Raw genomic sequence first — 23,751 nt, 5'->3', positions numbered from 1 at the left:
AAAAACCAGGTGTGTACATGAACTCTACTGACACTGAATATCACAGGTCTACACTGTTTTCCCCAAGAAAAAGCAAAAGAAATAATGGTATGTTGACACCAATAGTATTACTTCTCCACACTGCTTTTTTGCTACCATATAATGATTCTGCACAAATGCAAACAAGAACTTTTGAACCCAAATAAATGCTCACCATGGGAAAGAGTCAAGACCTTTTTTCTCCCAAATTTATAATCTTATGAATTGACCCACCTCCATAACAGATGGATTATTACTCTAATACAAAACATAAATCAACCCAGCTATGTAATTTTTTAAAAAAAATTAGCAAGAACTGGCTTTTTTAAAAACAAGAGTATTCGTTCAGAGAAACATTTAATATTTCCAGAGAAGCAGCAATAAATGCACAAAATTTAAGAACAAGATTGTTTATATAATTTGGCCAAACTGACACCTTCTGCTAGCATTTGTGGTGAGGGCTAGTGACCATCTGGGTCAAAGGAATAAGTATTAATGCCCTGTTTTATGCAGGGCCAGCAAATTGCCTTACCTGAGGTCAGTGCTCCCCAGCATTGGGGATGGGGTCCTCTGCAGCATTCTCACCTGTACAGGCCTGTACATTTCATCCAAACTCTTACAGGGTTTTAGCCTAAGTAGCTTGATAGAAAATCCAGTAGGCTTACTTGCCTTGGTGTGTGTATTTATAATGGCAGAAATTTTCATTTCTGTTATCTTCTTTTAGACTCCACATCCACCTATTATATATGAGAGAGATCTCTCTGTATGAAGAGATCTTCAAATGCAATTAGCAAAACTCCAACTTTGATAATCCTTCAATATTCCCGAAGATCGGTCCCTTTCCCCCAGCTCCTCTGGGACATGGCAGATTGCTGGAAGATTTACACACAACTTCTTGACATTTCACCTCACCCTGCATTCCCATTAGCAGCCTGGTGTACTCTGTAAACAATGAAACAGTTTGGAAAAGGCTGCTGAAGGTGCTATTGTCTAGCCATGGTGTGAGCAGAGAGGGGGAGACAAACTCTTGTTTTATTAAAGCTCCACCTGACTGTACAATAGTGCATTGTTTGAGAATGAAAATGTCTCCAGGACAGTGAGGGAAGTGGGAAACAAGTTGTCTACTAGAGAAAAGATTTATAAATGTAAGAATTTTTTACCATGACAGAAAAGAGGACATTTTATTGCTACTTCTATGGGTCAGCTAGTTACCACCCAACAGCTCAAACAAGAAAGTTGTATTCTTGCATGGCAAACTTGAGTGTAAAAAAAACCAATTTCCACAACACAAGCAGAATGATAGAAACGGGTCACCCAAACACAGGCTAAACACTGGGATTGCAGACAAGATGACATCAACATATGTCAGCAGAAGCAGAAGTTGCATCTGACTAAATGGTCATCACTGAGTGTGGCTGTTGTCCGGAGGGACAGCACTAAGAACAACACAGAATTCGGGTCCAGGATAGAATGGAATTATTTAATTAATTACCACCTCATTTATACAACTTGATTCGCAAGAGTGGCTTAACATCATTGGGTGCTTGACCATCCACCTCCCAGAGTGATTGCCTGAACAGTGTTAACACCTATTTCAAAATATTTTCTTCGGTGTACCATAACAAGGCCATGCAAAACAAGTTTGCACTTGTGAGATAAAGTCTTGGTTTACAAAACAGCAAACTGTTTCTCAGCTGGTTTGCGTGAGAATGAAGACTTTCACAGGAGGCAAGCAGGAAAATTTCTCTGCTACCTTTTTTAGCATCCATAACTGAGTTCAGAAATATGATGGGAAACAGGCAATACAGAATTGTATTCCAAAAGAATACCAAAAGAGCTCTCTGGGTTATGAACAATATAAAAATACATCTTAAAGAAAAATAATATGCATACTGAGATGTTTCAGTTTTAGTTGAGGACAACCCATGCCAATTCCTAACCCAAATTTCTTCCAACACAAGTGATCCAAGTCTAATTCCAAGAGGGAGGCAAAAGGTTTCATTCAAATATACCACCATCTAATCTGGATGGGACCTCCAGCTAACACTTTTGCACAAGTTTTAACCAGCTCTTTGAAAATAACCATTATCTAAATTCGAAAGTGAGGTTAAATATACACACCACTCTTCCCAACCAGTAGACAGTAACAGAACTCTGCTATTAATATTAACAATGCCCTAACTTCTCAATGGCCTTGAATAAGTAGGACTGGCTTTACAAAGTGAGAAAGCTAGAATAACTAAATACTTTGGGAGAGGTGGGACTTTTGGAAATTACTCTGTCTAACACCCTGCTCTAACTCAGAAAGATAGAACAGGTTTCTAGGAAACAGCAGTTGGCCTCTTTTGGTACTCCACACTAAGCTGTTCAGCAGCAGTTTAAAACAGCCTGTGCATTTTAATAGCTCACATATGAGACAGCTGAAGCTAATGACTTTCTAGAACAGGATTAGCTCAAATTACTCAGTTTTCTCCAGATCTTGCCAAGTCCCCAGATGTGAGGCTTCCTGTATTCCTTGAGAAATCCTGTACTTTTTTCCCCTCAGTTGCACTCCTTGTATCTCTAAAAGGTGCTACTGTGCACCACACTGTTACTCCCAGTTGTCTAAGCAATCTGAATAACTAAACCGGCCATCTCAGCTAAAAGTGAAGCCCTGCCTCCTATTGAGAAGACCTTGGGAAAGTTACCTTATCATCCTTACAGAAAAGGTTAGTAGATTTTGTTGCAAATTAACTCATGATCATTGCTGCAAGAGAAGGAGAGGAAGTGACATGGGAATACTGGACTGTAATTTAGACATTTTCTGGAGAAAAAACAACTCTCTCAAAACAACCTTTCTGTGGCACCACCCAGGGAATCTTAGCATATGTAATGGTCTGGCTTAACCAAAAGCAAAAAGCAGATACAACATCCCCTTCCTAAGAAAAGTATTTTGGAGTTATAGCATTTGCTAAACTAAAGAGTAAAGTAAACCAAAAACTTCCCAGTCCCACTAAGGACAAATAGCAAACACTTTACAGCTGCTATTCTCTAGTGTTGAACAGAATAACGTCATTTAGATCATGTAACTATTGCTGTGAAGAATAATAACAGAGAGAAGTAGTAGAGAGAAATGAGTACATTTGGAGAACTCATTCCAAATTTGAGGGGAAAAAGGTATCTCTTTCTAAATATGTTTGTGAAAAAGACACCACATTTCTCCTGTATTACCACACAGCCATCCACATGAACTATAGTAGCATGACGGATTGAAAAATCATGGTTTTAAAAGCTGGAAGATACTTTATGGCCTCTCACTATTTTATGGGAAAAAACAAGCAACAAGTGATCAAAGAACACATCTCTGGAGGAAAAACAGCTTCTCTCACACAAAAAAACCCCCCAAGCATTGATGGCAAGGTCATCCACAATTGCTGCAAAGTGGATCTTCTCACTCTACTGTGCAGCCTTTTACCAGTTTTCAGGAAATCTAGGAGAATGCTTTGCTTTACTTAACTCTTCTACTTGCTGAGACCTGAATATACATTAACACCCTTCCTCTTTCTTTTTCTTTCCTTTTCCCAGTACCAAGTATTCCAGTACCTTTGCTTGCCTGCCTTTGCCCCATTCTGTAGCCACAGCCAACATCCTCTTCAGACTCCATAATTTTGTACATTTGCCAAACACAGAAGCTGTTAGTATGAAAGTTGCTGTTTCCAGGGCTTCACGAAGCCCTTCAGGTTTTAAGAAAACAGCTATCAAAATGGGAGGAAAATTATTCTCAGTCATCTCAACGACTGAACAAAATATATTCACTAGGACAACTGAATAATCCACAGAGGTACAGGCAATTCCCAGTCCTAGTTATGAATATATAAAGATTTCATGAACTCAGCTTCCTGCTTGGAGCTCTCCTTGCAAATAAGCAATCTTCAGTCATGTTTTGAGTGACAGCTCAATTCAACTTAGTTGGCCAGTTCCTTGCACTAGTCCTCCAAACAACAAATAATCTAAAATCTCTGATTCAAACCAAACCAAACCAAACCAAACCCAATCTTTTTACATACTCTATGTTCTCTCTCTTATTTTTTTTAATAACATAGATGCAAAAGAATCAAGAGCTTCTCGATTCAAAGTTAAAGTAGGAAAAAATTGCTAGTCTGACAGAATTAGGAGGAAGAGAAGCATGTCAAATCTCAGTTACACCAACAGCAAGCTGGGGAGGAAAGGAGCTAGAAAAAAGGCAGAAAAAGCAGGAGTGCCTACCAGGGAAGACCATTTAGAATGCCTAATTTTAGAATATTAAAATTTATTTGACAAAATTATCTAATTATTCTTAATAAAATTCAATAACAATATGCCAAAGTGCAATGTGCACTGCATAGAAATAAGGGATGGGGTTTGTACTGACCTTTTTATTTCCTCATGAAGAAAGACCTGATAATAGTAATTCTTCTCAAGAGAAAAGATAAAGGTCATCACAAGCAAGTTCATTGTGGATATGCACACAATGATTATAATGAAGAATAAAAGAAATTATAGAGATCCACTTCCAGAAACTCATTCATTGATTTCCTGTTTTTGTATTCACAGACACTTTGTATTTAGAAATGAAGTCACTATTTTGGGGATTTTTTTGTCAGAAATCAAGTATCTTGTCTGATCCTATATGCGGAGTGGACTGGTCAGAATATATTAAACTCAGAAATCAAAAAATTATCTGGTGGGCCATCAAAGAAGGTGAAAATTTCACAAGTGACTTCAAAATCCAGCTCATTACAAATTTCCTAAGTTTTACTAGGTACTTTTTTAAATCTTACCTTTACTTTTTTGATCAAGATAGTAGATAACAACTTCCCCACTTGAACGGAAGCATCTCTGAAGATAAAGTTTCATGTTATATTTCAACAACAGCACAATTTTGGCTCCACTTCTAAAATTGTTCCTAAAGCCTCAATTTTGGCATACCAAATTGAGGCAATAGGCATCCTACCTAAATCCATACTTAAACATTTAAAGAAAGAATAAAATATTTTATGACACTACCCTTAACAGGTCTCAACAATGTAGAGGAAAAGCTTTTGGGGTTTAATGTTTCTACATGCTCATCTAATTATTTAGCCGATTAACAAAAAATGCTCCCTTCTCTGTTCCCCCTCACCCTAACAAAAATAAATAGTTCCAATTATTGGACAGAAGGCAAATCAGTGTCTCAAAGGGACAAAACAAACAACAATTTTTAAGTTTATTTCATGGTTCTGTTGTAGGTTCACAGGAATCTGTGGTAGAGATTGCGGGCCTAAATACGTGTGGCATGTACATAGTATATTCTTATAAACGCAATAAAGATTTATATGAATTCACTGTAACTAAAATAAATTTGTTTGTTGTCTCAACCTGTAATAGCTCTTAGCTATGTAAATAGTTTAAGTGTTCAACATGACATTTTATAAACCTTATTATTAAAATGTTTCACTAAAATAAATGTGGTGGCTATTAAAATCTACATAGAAATTATAAATAGTTCCCAACATAAATACATTTAGCAATCAAATATTCAATTAACTAATCTATACTGTATAACTCTGTACTATAGTGTTATGTGACAACTATGTACAGCAATTATATTTCTCAAGTTTAAATGTATATGATAGAAAAAGTCTGTAAATGTCAAGTAAAGTTTCTCATAATCATTGATCAGCAGCAAGTCTTAAATTTAAAAGCCATTTCTGAAAACTACATATCCTTAATCGTGACAAATGGGACTTGACATAATATTTACATACAAAGAATTCATAAAGAAAGCATCTTGCTTAAACCACATAATAACCTATAATAATCTGCAGGGTTAATGTATTCAAATTTATAGTATGATTCCTGAACTTACTCAAAAAAGGGACAAAAGACAAGGCATAGCTCACTTCAGTGAAAGGAAACACAAAACAGTTGTTGGCATGTTTCCATGAGCAAAGTCTGGCCCCCAGATGCTTCTCTTGTAACTCCTTTAAAAATGTTATACCAAGACATTTTTGCATTCCCTGTGTTGATCACTAACTGCACACTGACAAAAAAAAAATTCAGCGGTTTTCATCCTTTGGGTATTTTCATTAAAAGTAACAAGCCCACACTACTGCCACTTTGCACTGTTTATGACCCAGGCCATTAAATGAAATAATGTCCACTATGCTAAATCCTTTCTCCAACCAAAATGATGAAATAAAGTGAAAACATTATTGCTATGATTCACTAGTACCAGGTTAAATCAGAAATATGCAGAAAATTATAGTTGTTATGCAGACTGTTTACATGTACCATATTTTGGATAACATTCCTATATTAATCTCTACAAATACTATCCCATTCTTTGATTCTCATACATTAGGTCCATACTGGGATCGGCCACTCTGGATGTCAGATCTTCCTAGCCCTACATGCCACAAACCTCAATGCACCTCAGAGAGAAGAGGCAGGACACTGGGATATGGCAATAGTTCATAAGCAGGAGATGACAACTGCTCCCCAGGCAGCTCCCCAGGTCACTGTGGGATTGGCATGCAGTCGTATTTCAAAAGGACCCATGGCTTCTAGAGTCCCATACTACTGGAATTCACTCCAAGATGGTACTTTTGGATTACGCAGCTCTCAGAGACACAGCATAGTCCCAGTTGCCCTGTAGCAGCACTGCTTGTACATCTGAGCTAGGCAGTTCATCCAGGAACTAGGTTTTATGACCTGTACGGAAGTTGTAACAAAGTCATATCCATCTTGAACTTTTGTTTACTGAATTACCTGGAATTGTTGTTCAACATCTACTAATGGAAATGTGTCACTTCTTATCAAGGAATCATACAATCATTTGGGTTGGGAGTAACCTCTAAGATCATATCATTCCAACACCCATGCCAGGGACAGCTTCCACTGGATCCGGTTCCTCAAAGCTGCAAACAACCCAGCCTAACACACTTCAGCAATGTGGGGTGTCTACAACTTCTCTGGACAACCTGTTCTGATGCCTCACCATCCTCACAGCAAAGTATTTCTTCCTAATATCTATTCTTAATTTTTAAGGAAATAAAATTTTGAGAGAGGTATGCAAACAAGATAAATTCAGTTAGTTTATTTTGGGACAACGGAAGCACGACCCTCATGCTAGAATACACAGGCTTTCCGGTAGATAATGCTTTGTTTTGAAAATGCAATTCCTTCCTTTAATTCCCAGTTTTATGTTAAGATTCAAGGACAGAATAATTGTCACAGCCTGCTAAGACAGAACACTTCCACAACCCAAAGATGGAAGTACTGGAACATCTTCCTTAAGGATATTTTAAGTTCCAGAGATCCTAAACCAGTTTTCATTAAAACACAGAGTTTTTAGGTGGACGAAAATAAGATCTGCTAGGAAAAGTTAAGACTTTAAAAAAAAAAAAAGACTGAAACAAAATATCCACTGTGACAAGCGTCTGCTTTCTGGATAAGAAGACTGTCATCCTATCTTGCCATCTAACACAAATCTCACTGACTTGCAAAAAACTTTCCTCAGTCTCTTTTGGCTTCTTAAGAAAAGATTCTCCCTGCTGAAGTTTATCTGTGTGCCTGCACCCTGCACTTCCCTGAAGCATCTGTCTCTCTACTCTAGGGCACAGCAGACTGCTTCATCTTGCCCTCTCTGCCTGATCCACTGTGTGGTCTAGGAGCTGCACCCTGCTGACCATTTTCCTTTCCTAGGAGCAGCCACCCTGCTTCTTTCAAAAACTTGTACCTAGCCCAGGGAGCAGCAGCCAAGACAAGGAAACAAGCAGCTTTTTCCTATGTTACCTTCTTTATATATGTGTAAACTAAACATGACAGAACTCTGCAACACACAGACAAATTGGATATACATGCATACAGCCAGAAAAACTCACGAAGCTCTGCTTAATTGGTAGTATTTTGTTAGGCTAATTCCTCCATTTTGAGGAGAGTGGGAAGAAAAGCGAGTAGCAAACTGAAAGGAAAAGACATACACAGAAGGATTTACGCCGATGCATTTCTTAAAGCTGAAAAATTCAAATCAGATATTTGTATCTACAGTAACAGAATGATTAATTCAGCCTTTAGAGCCCACCTTGCTGGGACTTATTTGAGAATTCGGTTGTACAAATTCTGGTTCTTTTAATAGCTACCTTGTGGAAACCAGAAAAGTTGAGAAGCGATAGCCTGAGGCACCATAAAAGCTCTGGTTGCTCGTTTCTCAAAAAACTCTATCTAATGGTTTTAATAGCCTGATATGCAGTCATTCATCACAAATTCAAAAAGTTAGGGTTCTTTGATCTATCTATATAGTATTTATCACATTTATACCCAAGCAGTAGAACAGGCCCAATATTTATTTCTATTTTCATAAATATACATAATACAATTGACATTTTACTTCGAACTTGCTGAACTGCAGCAACTCCTCAAATTTATGCTTAATAAACTATCTCACATAACAAGACATTTTCTCTGAATGCTATGCATTAGGTGTATTGCACTGCTTCTTAATCAGATAAAAACAGTGCCACCACAGAAAACTTTGCTTTCAAAAGAATATAATTTGGGTCCACAACCCATTGAAGCCATGCATGCATAACAAAGCTTTGTTCACATTTAACATGAAGCCAGCTGTCAGAGACAGTCAACACTGAAAAAACTGATACAAATAAAATTACTTTGTGCGATTTTTTCTTGCCAGGATGACAAGTTTTTCTGAGACAGGATTCTATCTCTTAATAACAAACAGTTCCTGCCACATACTGTTCACATCAGATTGGTTTTACAAATCAATAAAGTCAAACATTGTTTAACGCTAGTACAAAGAAGAGTATAAAAATTACTGACCAGTACTTGCAATAAAATATCTTCTTTCAATAAGTAAATTCATTTTGATAAGCTGTGTGCTAATTTGTCTTTGAAGCAGTTCTTTAAACATACAGAAGTATAATTAAAAATACTTCCTTTTTAGATATGCCTTCTAATTTTAAGCAAGTAAGTTTTAAAATGCCACTAGACAATAGTTTATTTAGTAGTGTATTTTTTGTTGGGTTTGGTTTGGTTTTTTGGTCTGACTGGATTTTAGTGTACTTTTCTTTTAATGTCTGAAATACATAAATAAAATTCAGCATTTGCTAACCTGAGACTTTGATAGACTTTCCAACATGAACTCCTTCAATTTGTTCTAACGGTTGACCACAACATCAAGAAGATCACTTCTATTTTCTCCACCTGTAAACTCTGAAATCTGTGAAGCCTGAAACATCTCAAAACTATGAAGTCTCTCATGCAGTTCAAAGAGAGGAGAATAAATACCTATACTTAATGGCACACACTTTCCATTTACTGTAGATACTGTAATTGACTGCTTTGAATCTCGCAACTGACCAAATTTTCTGCAGCAGAGGTACATCACTAAATAAAGAACACTTTCCTAAGACTATTTATCAGTAGACAAACCTACTCCAAGACAAATCAGTCAATATACCTCTCACATATTCCACTTTTACTGGCCTCCTCGCTTTTGCAAGTGTGTGTGTGATGAGAGAGCATGGGTTGAATTGCACCATGGACAGTAGGCTTTCTGACAGCTACGGGCCACCTGTTGTTCACAGACAGCCACTTTATATTCACTTTAAAAGAAATGCAGAAGAGCCTGTGAACCTTATTTTTCCTCACAAAGACCTGCCACTTCCCACTCAATGGGCATCTCATTCTTTTCAGCTACACCAGGTTGTCTTACCTCCTCTTCCATCACTGACACCCAACATCAATAGAAAGAAGGGTTCCCCCTCTTTAGATGTAGGATTACAGTAATTGAAGATAATGCCCAAGCTCTTGTGGCAAACAAAAGCTGAGGTCCAGGTATCAAGTTCCTAACCATCTTGTGGATGCAATGTCTTTAAATATTTGTCTGGATTCATAACTCACGTCTTGTGAGCATTTAGTACTAGCTGAAGGACAACTTCAAGGCATATATAAATCCCATAAGAGTACTGCCACAAAACCCAGAGAGACAGAATTCAGACACAGCTCCATTTCATCAAAGCTGCTGGGATTCAACAATATCCAGTTAAAAGAGATTGTTTTTCAATCATTTCCATGTAGATCCCAAATCCCAGTGATCAAGACAACAAAACAACACATCTTGGACTTAAAAAAAAAAATTCCTTTCTTTATTACTCTCTGACACTAAAACATAGTTCACATCTGCTTTTCACTGCTTTTGTATTACTTTAATTACTTCTGAATTACAGCAAACTGAGTAAGCTCCCTGTAGCCCTCCGTTGTCCTTATTCTGGTACTCCACCCATCAGCAAGATAGTATGTGCAAAAATACTTCTTTTATACAATAATATAATGGGTTAACAAGAGAAAAATACTTTTTAAGAACCCTGAGATTCTATTTTTGAAAAAAAAAATTGAAGAATCCTCACTGTTCTAAAAGGAAAAAAAATCCATTGCTGTGTTCTTGAATCTGAAAGATGTTTTCATGGAAATTATTCAAAAAACTTTCAGAAATTACTTTGAAAACTTATCTTTAGTACTGTCCTCAAAAATGCAGGTCTTTCACACAAGTCTTTTCAACTTCAATTATTCCAGACCCTACTCATATTTTATACTTTGAAATCAATTAGTAATTAAAAGCACTTAGAATTCTTTCTGTGGCAAAAAAAAAATCATAGCACATCAGCATTATATACAAATTCTGGACGAGAAGTAAAGAATTCCCTAACTACTGAAGAAAAGCAATAAACACTGGGAGGAATTTGGACCATATGCCAAGGTATATAATATATTGACTTAATAGCAATGATCACAGGTAACGTCTCAGACTCCACCGTCACCCACGTCTCTGCTGACTTAAACGTATTCCTCTGGTTTGCAACGACCAATTAACAGTTTCTTTCTTTAAGCCTACTGGTTTTAGAAACTGATTGTACAGCTGTAATGCACAACTGGGATTGCTTGGCACCAAACACTGTGTTTTGGTGCACATACTCTGACTGTGCTACAGTGAAAACTCTAGAAGAAGCAAAGGTGTCCTGAAAAAGAATTTTCATTAACACAGTGCTGTGAAATCTTCACTTTTAGTGTCAAAAAGTCAATATATCTGACACTACATCTTGAGAAAACAAATATTTGCCATGAGTGTTCATGACTGACAGATGAAACTTAAACTCCACTACATAATCATTACTTCCTTCTTCCCAAGAAGAGGTAAATCAGAGAACATGGGTTTTTTTCCCCCCTACCTTCACGCTCATGAAAGGGTACAACATCATAAAAAAAGTTGCTTCTTCAAAACTCTAGCAGTCCAGCAAGAAGAAAGGATGAAGATGGTATTGTTATGCTGCCTAACTGCAGGAGTTTACTGTTAGAAAAAAATAAAGCACCAAAGCTGCTTAAAGAGACAACCATTAAGAAAGAAACAGGATGAGCACTCTCTACCTTCATAGTCAATGTCAGAAATGGTCTTAAACAACATCAGTATAATTTTTTTAACTATTTAAAATGGTTTGTTTAAAATAAGTAAACAAATTGAAGTGTTTCTTTGCACAGCACACTTCTCGTTGCATCATAGTTAAGAAATTTCTTACCTTTTCCTCGGCTTTGCCTTAGTTACAGAGTTTCCCTACCTAAGCTTCCAACCACACTGCAAAACAGAATTATTGCCCAGAAACCTGGGCTTGACCAAGCAGTTTGGCAGAGGATTGGTAACAAGAATCAAAAGACAAACGCCAGGTTTCCATTCCCATCATCCTCTGCCCAGAGACTGAATCAATCCTCAAATTCAATTTACAGAAAACTAAGAATTTATGCAAGTTGTATTGGCTGGAGATCGCCACAGCACTGAATTTCACCACCCTTATCTCTTTCGCACCTGAAAGTTCTCCATGTTATGGACAGGCTAAGAAGGGATAACAAAGCCACAATGCCAGTCTTGCGTCACACAACATTGCTTCAGGATTTCCAGCCTTATCTGTTCTGTAAGGGAGGGTTTTACCTCCATGCAGCAAATAAGCACCACCAAAATTAGAATCAAAACTTATCTTTAGAATCATTTTAACAGAAATTATACTGTATACCATGGAAAGTACTGCTACAATGCAAGTTTGTGAGGAGAAAGAGAACAAAAGAAAAAAAGCGACACAAATTTGAAAATTAAGTATGTTAACTTAGATTAACACCTCTTTTCTCCTGTTGTGCCAGAGTGTGGTAGACCGGACACAAACTGAGTTGAGATTGAAGAAAGGATTAAGGTGGCAGGCAGTGGTTAGCATTGCAGTTTTGGACATGTGCTCCACACAGATGTGAAACCACAGAAGACAATACCGAAGGCCCTTAAAATTATGTCACTGAAACCTCAAGTTAACAGAAAAAATTCTCTCTTCAAGGGCTGTAACAGATGGGAACAACTTTAAAGCTGGCACATGTTCTTTTTTATGACAAGGACAACTCCACTGTTTAAAACACCACTAAGCTAGAAACTCTATGCATCCACACAGCTCTAGTTATTTAATACTGCAGTTTCAGAAGGTGTTTTATGTCACAGCTTGTAACATTCAGCTGTAGACTGCAAAATTACATACAGTGTACTAAGGTAGAAAATAAATAGCTAATTAAGAAAAATGGTCCTTTACTAACAAAATTTTTAATTTTGCTTAGCCATGTTTTCCTCCATGATTTTATTAAAAAACAAAAAGACTAAAAGCCTAGTTTGCTATGACAGTATAAAGATTCCTTTTCCTGAAGAATCTTCCCAGGGAAGTTTTAGAAGTTGGGAATTCTTTGAAAGTTCTGATGGTTTTCACTATTACATAAATAACCACAGTAAAACACTGACTAATACTGAGAACCATGAAAATTATCCTTCTATGGTAAATATGAATTTGTATGTGCTATTAAAGAAGAAAGTAACTTAACAGATCAAAAGATTAAATTTCCCACATCTCTTTTTACCCCTCCCAACTACCAGCCAGCCAGCAGACAGTACACAGTGTGTACCACTGAAATCTATGCTTTAGGCTAACAGACTATTGCCATTCTGGATACTGGTTTGAACCTATCCAGCTTCTGCCTGGAAAATTCATCTACACTGGTTTGAACCTACCCAGCTTCTGCCTGGAAAATTCATCTACACTGTCTCCTGCCACAAGCAGGAGAAAAAAAAATAGCTAAGCAATGAGACAGCTACAGAATACAGCGTCAGTCCTGATTACTGCCACAGTTCTCAAAATTTCCTGATTTTCAAACCTGTGCAAAAATTTCCATATCCTTTTTTTAATCCAAAAACTCTTTATTCAAATACTAAACCAAATATTATCAACTTAAATAGCTTACTTTCCTTCTGAAATGCTGGCATAACAAACACTGGAAAACCACAGAAATGCAAAATTTTACTTACTTGAGAAAATGTAAATTATAACCAAATAAATGATAACACGGTACAATGAGCTGTGCACCTGAAATTCAATATTTATAAAGCTAGTGGATCTGTGAAAACAGAGGATTAGAATTCTCTAACATGAATATGCTTTGAGGATAACAACAAAGTGAAGATTAACTTCTTCTCCCTCTTCTAAAGGATCTAGCATATTTGCCTTCAGCATTCCAGAGCTTAGCATAGCTTTGCAGCTGTACAAATAATTTTTTTCTGTTCTCTTAACAGGCATTCCAAATTTCTTATTCGTTCCGTATTATTATGCCAGGTAACAGCAGGGATAATGATGCTCCACCCTTCGACCATGAAAGGAAGAAAGCATAATTCACTTACCTGGGAAAATAGAAAGGACAGCCAATTGCAATTAAATGCAACCAATCAGGCCTAATTAAAGGAGATGAGACCAAACTGGAGTGTACTCTTTTACCATCAAGTTTAGATGAACAGCTATACAGGAAACAAATAAGGCCTACTCCTGTGCGGTTTGTCAACTAGCATTTCATCTAACACTCTTCAATATGATATGGATTAAAAAGAAAAGGACTGCTCTAAGGCATCAGAGATGTAAGTCTGTAATTCCATTTAAGTATATGATTATTAAAGTGCATTTATGGAAGATAAAAAGACTCACCTAAAATCTATTGCAAACTTACGCTTTATTTTCACTTAGTTACGTCAGCACATCAGAGTCAAAACTAAAAGCTCCACTGTAAAAGGTAAAATGGTCTTTCCTGAAAAGTTGACAATTCAAATAGATGAGATGGAAAAAGCATGAGATAAAGGAAGATAATCCCTACTTGACAACATGAAAATGAGGCACACTCCAAGATCATGGGGAAATAAATTAATTTAACTAAAAACTGAAACTAAATTTCTTGAACTACCCCTTCTTTGTGATGTTGTTACATTTCAGGTTTATTAGCCATAGGAGATAACAGCTCCTGGAAAACTGTCATAAAAATGGGATGTAAGTGAAAATACTCAAAATTCCTGCAGAATCACACCAAGGCAGCAATTCTCTGAAGACAGAGCTCAAAGCAAAGAACTCGAAGTCTATATTAACCAACGTCCTTCTCCCAATATTTTATGCATTACTTCTCCAGCTCTACTTACTATCTGACATTCAAATGAACAGGTAAGGTAAGTGAAGCTCAAAAAAAGAGTAATTTATCCCAGGATACATGTAGAGCTTCTTTAACAAAAGCATAAGCAAGCATATAAGACCACTTTCTGTAAGAACCTCAGCATCCAAAAAGCACTGTAATAAGGTCTGGCTGTATCTTGTAGCTATAAGATTAAGCCTGGTAATGTAGTTTTTATATTCACTGCAGAGAGTTTTTCAGCATGCATGACACACTGCATGTCATTTCAGCAGAACATGCATTCTGTGTTGAAGTAGTCTAGGTACAATTCAGAGATCCAACGAAAAAAACAGCTCTTAAAGATACATAATTTTATAGTTTATAATTTTATGATATTCATTTTCACGAGACACTGGTTTTTTCTCTCTTTAGTCACTGAAATGACCTTAAATTGAAAATCAAGACAAAGTGTAAAATGTTCTCTTCTCCAATGGTCAGAATATTCTACCTAACAGATAAAGAAAGTTAGCATGACATGACACAACTAATTTTTCCTCTGAAATTATTGCTGATAATTGCACTGCTCCAAACAGCAAGGAGTATAGGACTCTATTTCATACCAAGTGATTATTAATTGTCATATCACTTTAAAGTATCATTTGTTAGCTAATGATAACTGAAAAACTGATATTTTCCATAGCTTCTTAAAATTTAATAAAGAACAACCACCTTTCTCCTAGTACTTGAATGTCTATTATCAAGAACTTTTGCCGAGCTCTTTTAGTTTGTTTTGCCATCTGACAGATACAGTTGGACATTTAGAGTCATAATCATGCAACCACACTGGGAAGCCCACAGTAAAAAGTTTCTGTGTAATCATAGCCATGCTGGAGAACATGGAACAGAACAGTGTCAATACTCATGTTGCTTTATTTGCAGTTCATTTCCAGAGTCTTTTCAAACTAACACATTGCTTTCTTGCAGGATTATAATACCCTGTATTAGGCAGAAGCTGGTAACATTTGGAATGATAGAGAACTTTTGTTTAATACAAATGCCAAAATGAATAAAGAAAAAAATAATGGGCAAGTTTCTGGAAAAAGATGTAAGGCTTTTCAATTTTTCAATTTAAAAAAATCGCATACCAGAAAATGTTAATGAGCCAAGAGTCCCCTGAGTTCATTTTTACACATTCTGCACTATTTTGATGCCCCTGCTAAAGAAAACTGAAGTGTTCTCACTCTGAACACATTCTTTTTTCAATGTCATAGCAAAATCTGAAGTTTAAAAGTATCTTACTCGTCATGTTACTTTACTCTTACTTTAAACCACTCAGAGTTATCAAACTAGAAGTAGAGAAGACAAAATGATCACAAGTCACAAAGAAAGAATTCAACAATACCTTTAACTTCTTCATAAATGCTATCATCTATCGGTTCACTGTTCACTTGTCCAACATCATCATATTCCTCTTCCTCCTCCTCAGGAATAGTATTAGATCCTGTATCTATGTAACAACAGTTTAAAAAGTTAACATTTAGTGGAAAAGAATGCCTAAGCAGAAATTTAGGCAAAATGAAAACAGTTCTTCTGTGACCTGCTCCTTCCAGTACATTCTGCTTTTTTTTTTTGACACTCTTCAAGGGATAAGAAAGAGTTTATATGAAGGAGCTTGTATAAGAGAGAGCTTTCAAGCTAAATGAAAGCTTTTAAAGCAATTTTCAAGCTTGTTCTGAGAGAAAAGCAAAAATCTTGAAAAAAGAGAAAAGTCATATAAAAGCTGTAACACAATTGAAAACTAAGACTTGCTACTCAAAACTTGGACATGTGGGCATACTACATGTACTAACATGGCAGATAAGCAAATGGACAGAACTACTATCACTAAGTAGCATTGGCAATAAAGGTAACTGCTCCACTGACTGGCTTACCTTGAATTACAAATTTGACTTGCTGTACCCATTCCTCTGCTTCTTTGGGAGTGGCAGCTGTAAACTATTAAATGTTTATTAATAACTTCTAGCAGTAACGACAAAAACACAACTACAATTTCATTAGCAATAAAAAAGAGGGACTGTAACATTCCCGTCACTTCCTCAAGAAACCATTAGCAATTCTTTTCATGTCTTCTGGTACTTTTCTTGCAAGGATGCTTCTTATAATGTACAGCTAATTTTGACAAATTTACGTAATTGAAGGAGAGGATGATGGATTTGAAACTCTGATCAGCAGCTGGCAGCTGTGCAGAAAAAAGCTGCTTCTCTTCATCAATGTCAAAGCCAGAACTGATGAACAAAATTTGCCCTTGACAATTAGAAGACACCCATGAATTTCTTTAGACTGCTGGGTACAGTTTTCTTAAAAATGTTCTTGTCAGACTCCAACACACTACCTGACAGCTTAATTAACTGGCTTTCAACTGCAATCTCAGATATTTAAAACTTATTAAACTTACATTCCATATTGCTGTCTGGCTGATAGATCTCTGAATTGCACAGCTGATATGTGCCTTTTCGTAGGTTTTCCTTGAAAAGCCATGACCAATACAATATGTATTTAACACTGATACATATTTTAACTTTTTTTTTACTATTTAATTCATCCAAGAAATCACACAGGCACACTATACAATAGATATTAAAAGGCTAATATTGAAATGACCAATAGATAAAGATGATAGATTTCCTTGTTCTTGACCAAAAAGATAATATTTGACCATGTACATACATACATTTAATCAGATTTTTTTTCCTAAAATATGAATATACAATATAAGCAAGCAAGGGTTTCCTTTTTTCATGAAGATGTCAGTGACAGTTGTTTCACTGAAATGTTAATTCAGTAACTGGAATTGTAACGGCTTTATCAATTAAATTTCAAGTCAACATAAAAAAGTCCAACCTGATAAATGCGCTTATCTGGAGCAGAGATTTCAAAACAGCAATCTTTCTTTGCATCCTTCCGAAGGCTATTATTCATTCTGATGGTGTAGCCCTCTAAGGCAAATTCACCTTTCTGTTGTTTGTCTGTTGGAGATAAAAAACAAAGTTAGAGCTTCATTTACAACAGTGAATGTAAGTGCCTCAGCAGGTTATCGTTTATTCAAATTTTGTTTTCTATTTCATGAATTTTACAAAGAACAGGGAGGTTTTTAGCAAAATGATTAAGTGATGCTTCTGGAGATAAAGCTTTATTTTAAGGGAAGATGTACCCAAAAGTACATTTTTCTGTAGGATGCCTAAGGAATTCCACAGGGGGATGTTTGCAGATGGTGGTCTTATTTAGTAGGAAGTACATGTTATGACACTTGTATCTAGGGAAAGCCAAGAACTGGAACTTGCAAGACGCGTTTCCTATAAATCAGTGTCTCTTTCGGGTTCAGTAAACCGATGGGAAAACCTGTCTAGCTCAGAACTTGCTGAGCTCCCTCCTAAACTAACCACTTCACTCAAAAAATAAACTTCAAGCTCCTTTTTAAGCAATTGGAAAAGCAGCTTTTCACATCCTCCCACCCACTCCCAGATGTGCCTCCTTTCAACATGGCAAAAATACAGAATAAATTTTGTTATAAATTCAGGTGTGTGCGTCTGTGTTCATTCCAAAAGCATTTCTCTCAAAACAGCAAATGTTTAATTAGCTAATAAAAGCACTGAGCCCTACCACAGTTTATTATCTACAGCCATGTGGCTGTTTTAAAGACAATTCTACTTTTCAAAGGTTCTGGTTTATAAAAGTATCACTTACAACAGATCTGACTTTAAATACACTGCATGTTGTGCAAGCGGCACCTGTGCACTCCTTTCAAGCCCTTCGGACCAAATTCTGCATCAGATTTTATGTGCTCTGGCATATTTTGGCGAATATTAAAAACAAACCAAAAATGTAAAAGTAATTAAGTTTTGCAATTTCTGCAGATCACAGTGCAGCATTCAAGTGAAGACTGGCATCATAGTTCACATTTTGCACAGGCAAACAAAGAACAAAGTGTAGTTGCATATCAAAAAAATGCCATTTAGTGTGGGTTCTTTTTACACAGAAGAGAAAAGCATTAATTAACAATAAGCATCAGGCACAGCAGCAAAACTACTTTAAGTATTGCTGAATAGAACCCAGGTGTAAATTGAGCAACCATTGCTTACGCTTGTCAACAAAAGGAGAAAACTTCTACAGTGGATAAAATAGGAAAACTATAGTTTTCAACAATTTTTTGTCATATTTCTGGAAATTTAATAGGAAAGAAAATCTGTTTCCACTCCTGAGAGGGTAAAAATTGGCTAACACAGAAATGTGAACATAAACGGACATAAGGGCGGTCACCAGTCAAATACTCTGGCTAGTAATCTTATATGCACATATTCTCTGTCCTTCCACCTTTTTATGAACTCTCACCCAGGGCAAGTAAACACCCAAAAACACAATTATATGAGAAAATCTAGGGTACTATTCTATTTTCACTTCTAGTCCCTTCCTCCCAGTAAGTTTTATTCTGTCTTAAATAACTACAAATAATACAGTACCAATATTTTATATTTGCTCAATCCTCCAGCCCTATTTCAAACAGCACACACATGCAAAATTCATGAAATCACACACAAGGCAGATATTAGAAATAATAACTTGCAATAGGTTAACTAGGTCCCTTTTAATGAAATTCATTTCTCCCTAGGAACGTTATTGTTCCCTCGCTTGTGACCTCAGGGAGAAGATGAAGTGAAACATATTAATTTCTCAGTCTCCCATGCTGGCGGTTTATCAAAACCCTAGAAGATAGGAGCACGCAGGCAGAATAAACGAACACCAGGTTCAAAAGGTAAAAACATTTTGTCAAGATAAAAATGAGGCAAGTATTCAAATTTACTCTCTTGGATTATTTCTGAGACTGCTTCTCTGTGACATGGATGATCCCTTTTATGGTAATACACTTTTACAGAGCTGATCTCGAATGATCGCCGCACTGGTACTCGTTCTTTCAAAGAGCATCGCAGTTAAACCACAAAGATGCTGTACTTTGGAAGGGTATGGTGCATGGCATCCATATCCCACTTGATTGTTCTTCTATTTACACTGTTTTTGTCTTATCTCTCTGAACACACTATTTCAGTGCTAATGAAAATTACCTGCATGCACCACCGAATACATACATATATATATATATATATATGTCAATCCTTTGCTATTAAATTCTTTCAGTGACCATTATAGCAATAGACTAGACTTAGCATTGCTACTTTTACTTCCAATTGTCTTAGCAGTAACCTCTGATTAAAGTCCAATGGGGCATCATGCATATACCTCAAATGTTGAAAATGAGGAAATTCTAAGACAATGAGTTACTTCACAGATCTAACTCAGAACCTGATAAAGTTGAGAGGAAGACTCAGTATGCATTCACACTCCCTGGGGCAACAAGCCAGAGGTAAGACCTAGTATGTCCTGAGAAATGCTCCACAAATACAGAATGGCAGAACACAGGTCAGCTACAGCTCAGCTGCCTGCTCTGATGGTGACAAACAGTGGAGGCCTACAAATCCCATTTGCTCCTGCAGAATACACCTTTTCAGTCAGGACTGGAGACCAACCCCGTCACCTGATCACCACAGAGCATACCACAACTCACAGTAGCTGCTTGGCCAGGCAGAGTAGTCAGGTGCAGACTTGAAGGCAGAGCCATCCTGGGATTATCAGACTCAACAATCACCTCGACTTCACTCATCAGCACAGGCTTGCAGCTAAATGAGTTTGGACAGACCTGGGCTTTTGGTTTCAAGATACCCTGTGAAGTTAGGGCCACAGCAACTCCTGTGAACTTTCACATCACAAGTTAAATTGTTTATACCAGAAATATTTTCTGGAGACTGTGCTTTAGGAAGAATTAAACAATTTCTGATATTTGAAAACTTTGAAGACTTAAAGATTTTACTTGAAGACTTAAAATTAGATATTGTTAGTTTTTATAGCAGGAGTCTTAACAGTAGCTTCAAGAAGCACATTTACATTACAGATATTTAACTTTGATTTTAAACCCTCAAATCAGAACCCAAGTTTTGCTTAGGCAGGAATTCAACAGCATATTTAGGGTGAATTACGGAGACATGCTGATGGAACACTCCTCTCTGACGAGCAGTAACATTTTTGCTGTTATTTTCTCAAAATAGAGCTTTTCAATTCAACAACAGGAAACCCATAAGTTGTCCCAGAAAAACATAAAACAGAAATGCAAAAAGTGTAATAAGTCTTTGTAAAAACAAAAAGGATTGTGAACATCATCAAGCATAACTTGTTCCACAATGAAGCCAAATCTCATTTCAGCATAAGCCATCCTTTGCTCTCATCTGCTCATCCTCCTCTCTCCCCTTCTTCCCATGTCAGGCACATAACAAAAATAAATCTGGGTCTGTGTAGATCATTTTGCAACAGGAATTTAAAATCATAAAGAAGTAGTATAGCAGAGGGGAGAATCAGGCACCAAGTACTAAAAAAAAAACCCCAAAGCTAGTACACAGATATTTGAGAGAAATAAATATGGGGGGGAGGGGGGGACGACCCTATATTTAAAATAGAGAAAATTCAGATCTGAATAAAATTTGAAAGCCTTTAAACATTTCTCTTACACATAAACTTCATTCATCCTAAAAAGAGTTAAATGTTGTTAACAGAAACAGGGCCAATATTATATTGGGTAAAGAGAGTCTCAAGGGAAGCAGAGCAAAAGCATTCTGAAGTAACCTTGCGTAACTAAGTCCATGGGAACATTTAAAACAAAGAAGGGTAAACCTTCAATGAGATCTTGAAATTACTGGGTTGTAAATTTGAGGCCTAAGGCGATGTGCTCATATTATTAGCACATGTAAAAAGAATTAGTGCCTTCTGAAGAACAGAGAAGACTCGGATGGTAGAAAGGAAAGAAGTTACAGAGAAAGACATAAGGAACAAAGGCAAACAAAGATTTCAGAGAGTGATAAAGTATTTATAGATACTATTAGAGTCTATAATTTAACTCTCTTCATCTTGAAATTAGGAGCCTGTAAGATTTTAGCGTTTACATGGCTTCATGCTAAATGTAGTTTCACATACTTTACCATGTGCTATCTAAAAATAGTTCAGTGTAAGTATCTCCAAAATGGTAATTCCTTTTCCAGCTTTTGGAACAGTCTTTTCCAAACGCATGCACAAAAGTTCTTCCCTTTTAGACAGCAGATCTGAAATGTCATCAACTTTTTTTTCTTCTTCTTTCCTTTAATCTAGTCCTCTGAGAAATTGAAATTGTAAAATAATTAAGAAATTGAGGCAGTGATCTTGGGGACTGAATTGTTTATATTCAGTTTGCTTATACCCAGTAGTTATTTTCTAAATAATACATTATTAACAGCAAGTGTGACTCTCAAGGTCTGAATTTAACAGTCTCATAGCAGAAGATCCAGTACACATTAGACAGACGCCTTTGATTGCCATCACCCTGCTACAACAAAGTCCTGTTGAACGTGCAAAATTCCCTTTTCTGCCCAGATAGAAGTAGTTCACCACTGACCTGGTCATCACTATCTTATTATTCAGAGAAATCCAAAATTATCATGTCCATGTTAAAACTAAAGAAACTGAAAAAAAAATAAATTCAGACTTTTCTAAAAGCCTCTGAATTATACCCCTCTTTAACATCATATTACTGGCGGGCAGGCAGATACCATTTTCAAGTTATAAAAATGAAAATAAATTTTTAGTGCCCATTAGCAGGGGGAAAATTACCATAATGTTATCAATTACTGTCTTGCTAAACATTTAGCTGATCTCTCCAGTTTGCTGAGACAGAAGGGCATATAACATTGTGGCCTAGTGAGAAAGAAGTAATGAAGCCATTAATTCAATCATTTATAAAGCAACAAATTAACATTCCTTCTTCACATGCATTTTGAGGTCTGAAAGGTTATCCATACCATCTCAGTGTCTAAGGACACAGGAACAGCCACAGATCATATAGAAAAATGACAGGAAACCAGGGTACTCAATTCAGGGTGCCACTGCATAGAAGAAAAGGAAAGAGAGGACTATAAAAGATTTATGGAAGGAAAAACAGTGAAAAAGAGGACCAGGCAAGCTTCTCAAAATCCCACCCAGCTCTGACATTTGAACACACTCCTATGCAATGTTGTGGGCCACGTGCTGGCAACTGATACCACAGCATAGGCATAAATACACACATGCTTCCTGCAATACCTATTTCTGATGTGTGATTAGCTCAAACCTTTAAGCCTTGTTTCTCCATCTATTCCATTTATCAGTGATCAAGGAAAAAAAACGCAGGTGATTCACTTAGACCTGTCTATATTGCAGGGATAAATTACATTGTTTCACTACCCAATGCTACACCAAATGTAGGAGAAAATAGAAGAGAAAACAGGGAAAAAAGACACCAGCCTGCAGGCATCACAACTGTGGAAAGGATGCTTGTAGTCTTTTAGGTGAACACATACACATACACATACACACAGCCCTTTACTGTATTTCACAGGCTTTATCTTGCACTATATACTTCTGGATTAGGCCTCACATTTTTCATCATTCAGCTTAGAGTAAATGATTCTTCCTTACATGTTTGTGAGCTTTATACACTTCCACGCTTCTTGCTTTCCCAATGCAAAAAGGAGAAAGAAGAATTAAAACTGTTTTGGAAACAACAAATCTATACAAATAATAAAAAGGCATCCTATAGCCTCATGTTTATCTCTGTTACACTTCCACTGATACTTAAGCGTGAAAATCAAACTTTGGCTAACAAAAGACACATCACAGCAGACACAAAATAGCTTTCACAGATTATTCACTTATGTGTCTGGTTTTAAAAACAGACACAATTCAAAGCAAGCCCAGATGGACATAGAAATCCCTGATGCTTGTCAGCAACACATCCCCCAACAAACAGGCACTAGCAGCCCATTACCCATTTAAAGTGAGGTGGGCTGCAGGACTGAGTATGTATGGAATCCTTGTCACTTTGAAAGCAGGTTCACAATTTGCACAAAGCCACCAAACACACGTTTCAGTGCTCTTCTACAGCTGGTCAGAACACACATTGAATTTCTACATGGTCCAAGTTATCAAGGGTCACAGTAAACAAAGAAGGCCCCCAGCACAACAGTGTACTACAGCAGGTACCACTGCTGGCCACAACAGTGGGAGTGAAAACAGTTCCAGTGAGTAAATGCCAGACCTGCTCAGGAT

The 23,751-nt window shown here is 36.7% G+C and overlaps 1 protein-coding gene across 2 annotated transcripts in view; it reads right to left on the bottom strand.

The window, feature by feature from the left end:
* SKAP2 (src kinase associated phosphoprotein 2) overlaps positions 1-23,751 on the bottom strand; it is a 120,303-nt gene that overhangs the window by 21,714 nt on the left and 74,838 nt on the right. For both annotated transcript variants that reach the window (XM_039549259.1, XM_039549260.1), the window contains exons 7-9: positions 17,437-17,561; positions 16,467-16,530; positions 15,938-16,042 (exon numbers count right to left, since the gene is read on the bottom strand). In XM_039549259.1, the coding sequence (XP_039405193.1) occupies positions 15,938-16,042; positions 16,467-16,530; positions 17,437-17,561 (294 nt within the window). The remainder of the gene's footprint in view (positions 1-15,937; positions 16,043-16,466; positions 16,531-17,436; positions 17,562-23,751) is intronic.

Source organism: Corvus cornix, chromosome 2 (genome assembly GCF_000738735.6).
Source record: "Corvus cornix cornix isolate S_Up_H32 chromosome 2, ASM73873v5, whole genome shotgun sequence".
NCBI lineage: Eukaryota > Metazoa > Chordata > Aves > Passeriformes > Corvidae > Corvus > Corvus cornix.
This window is presented reverse-complemented; position numbering and strand designations above follow the sequence as displayed.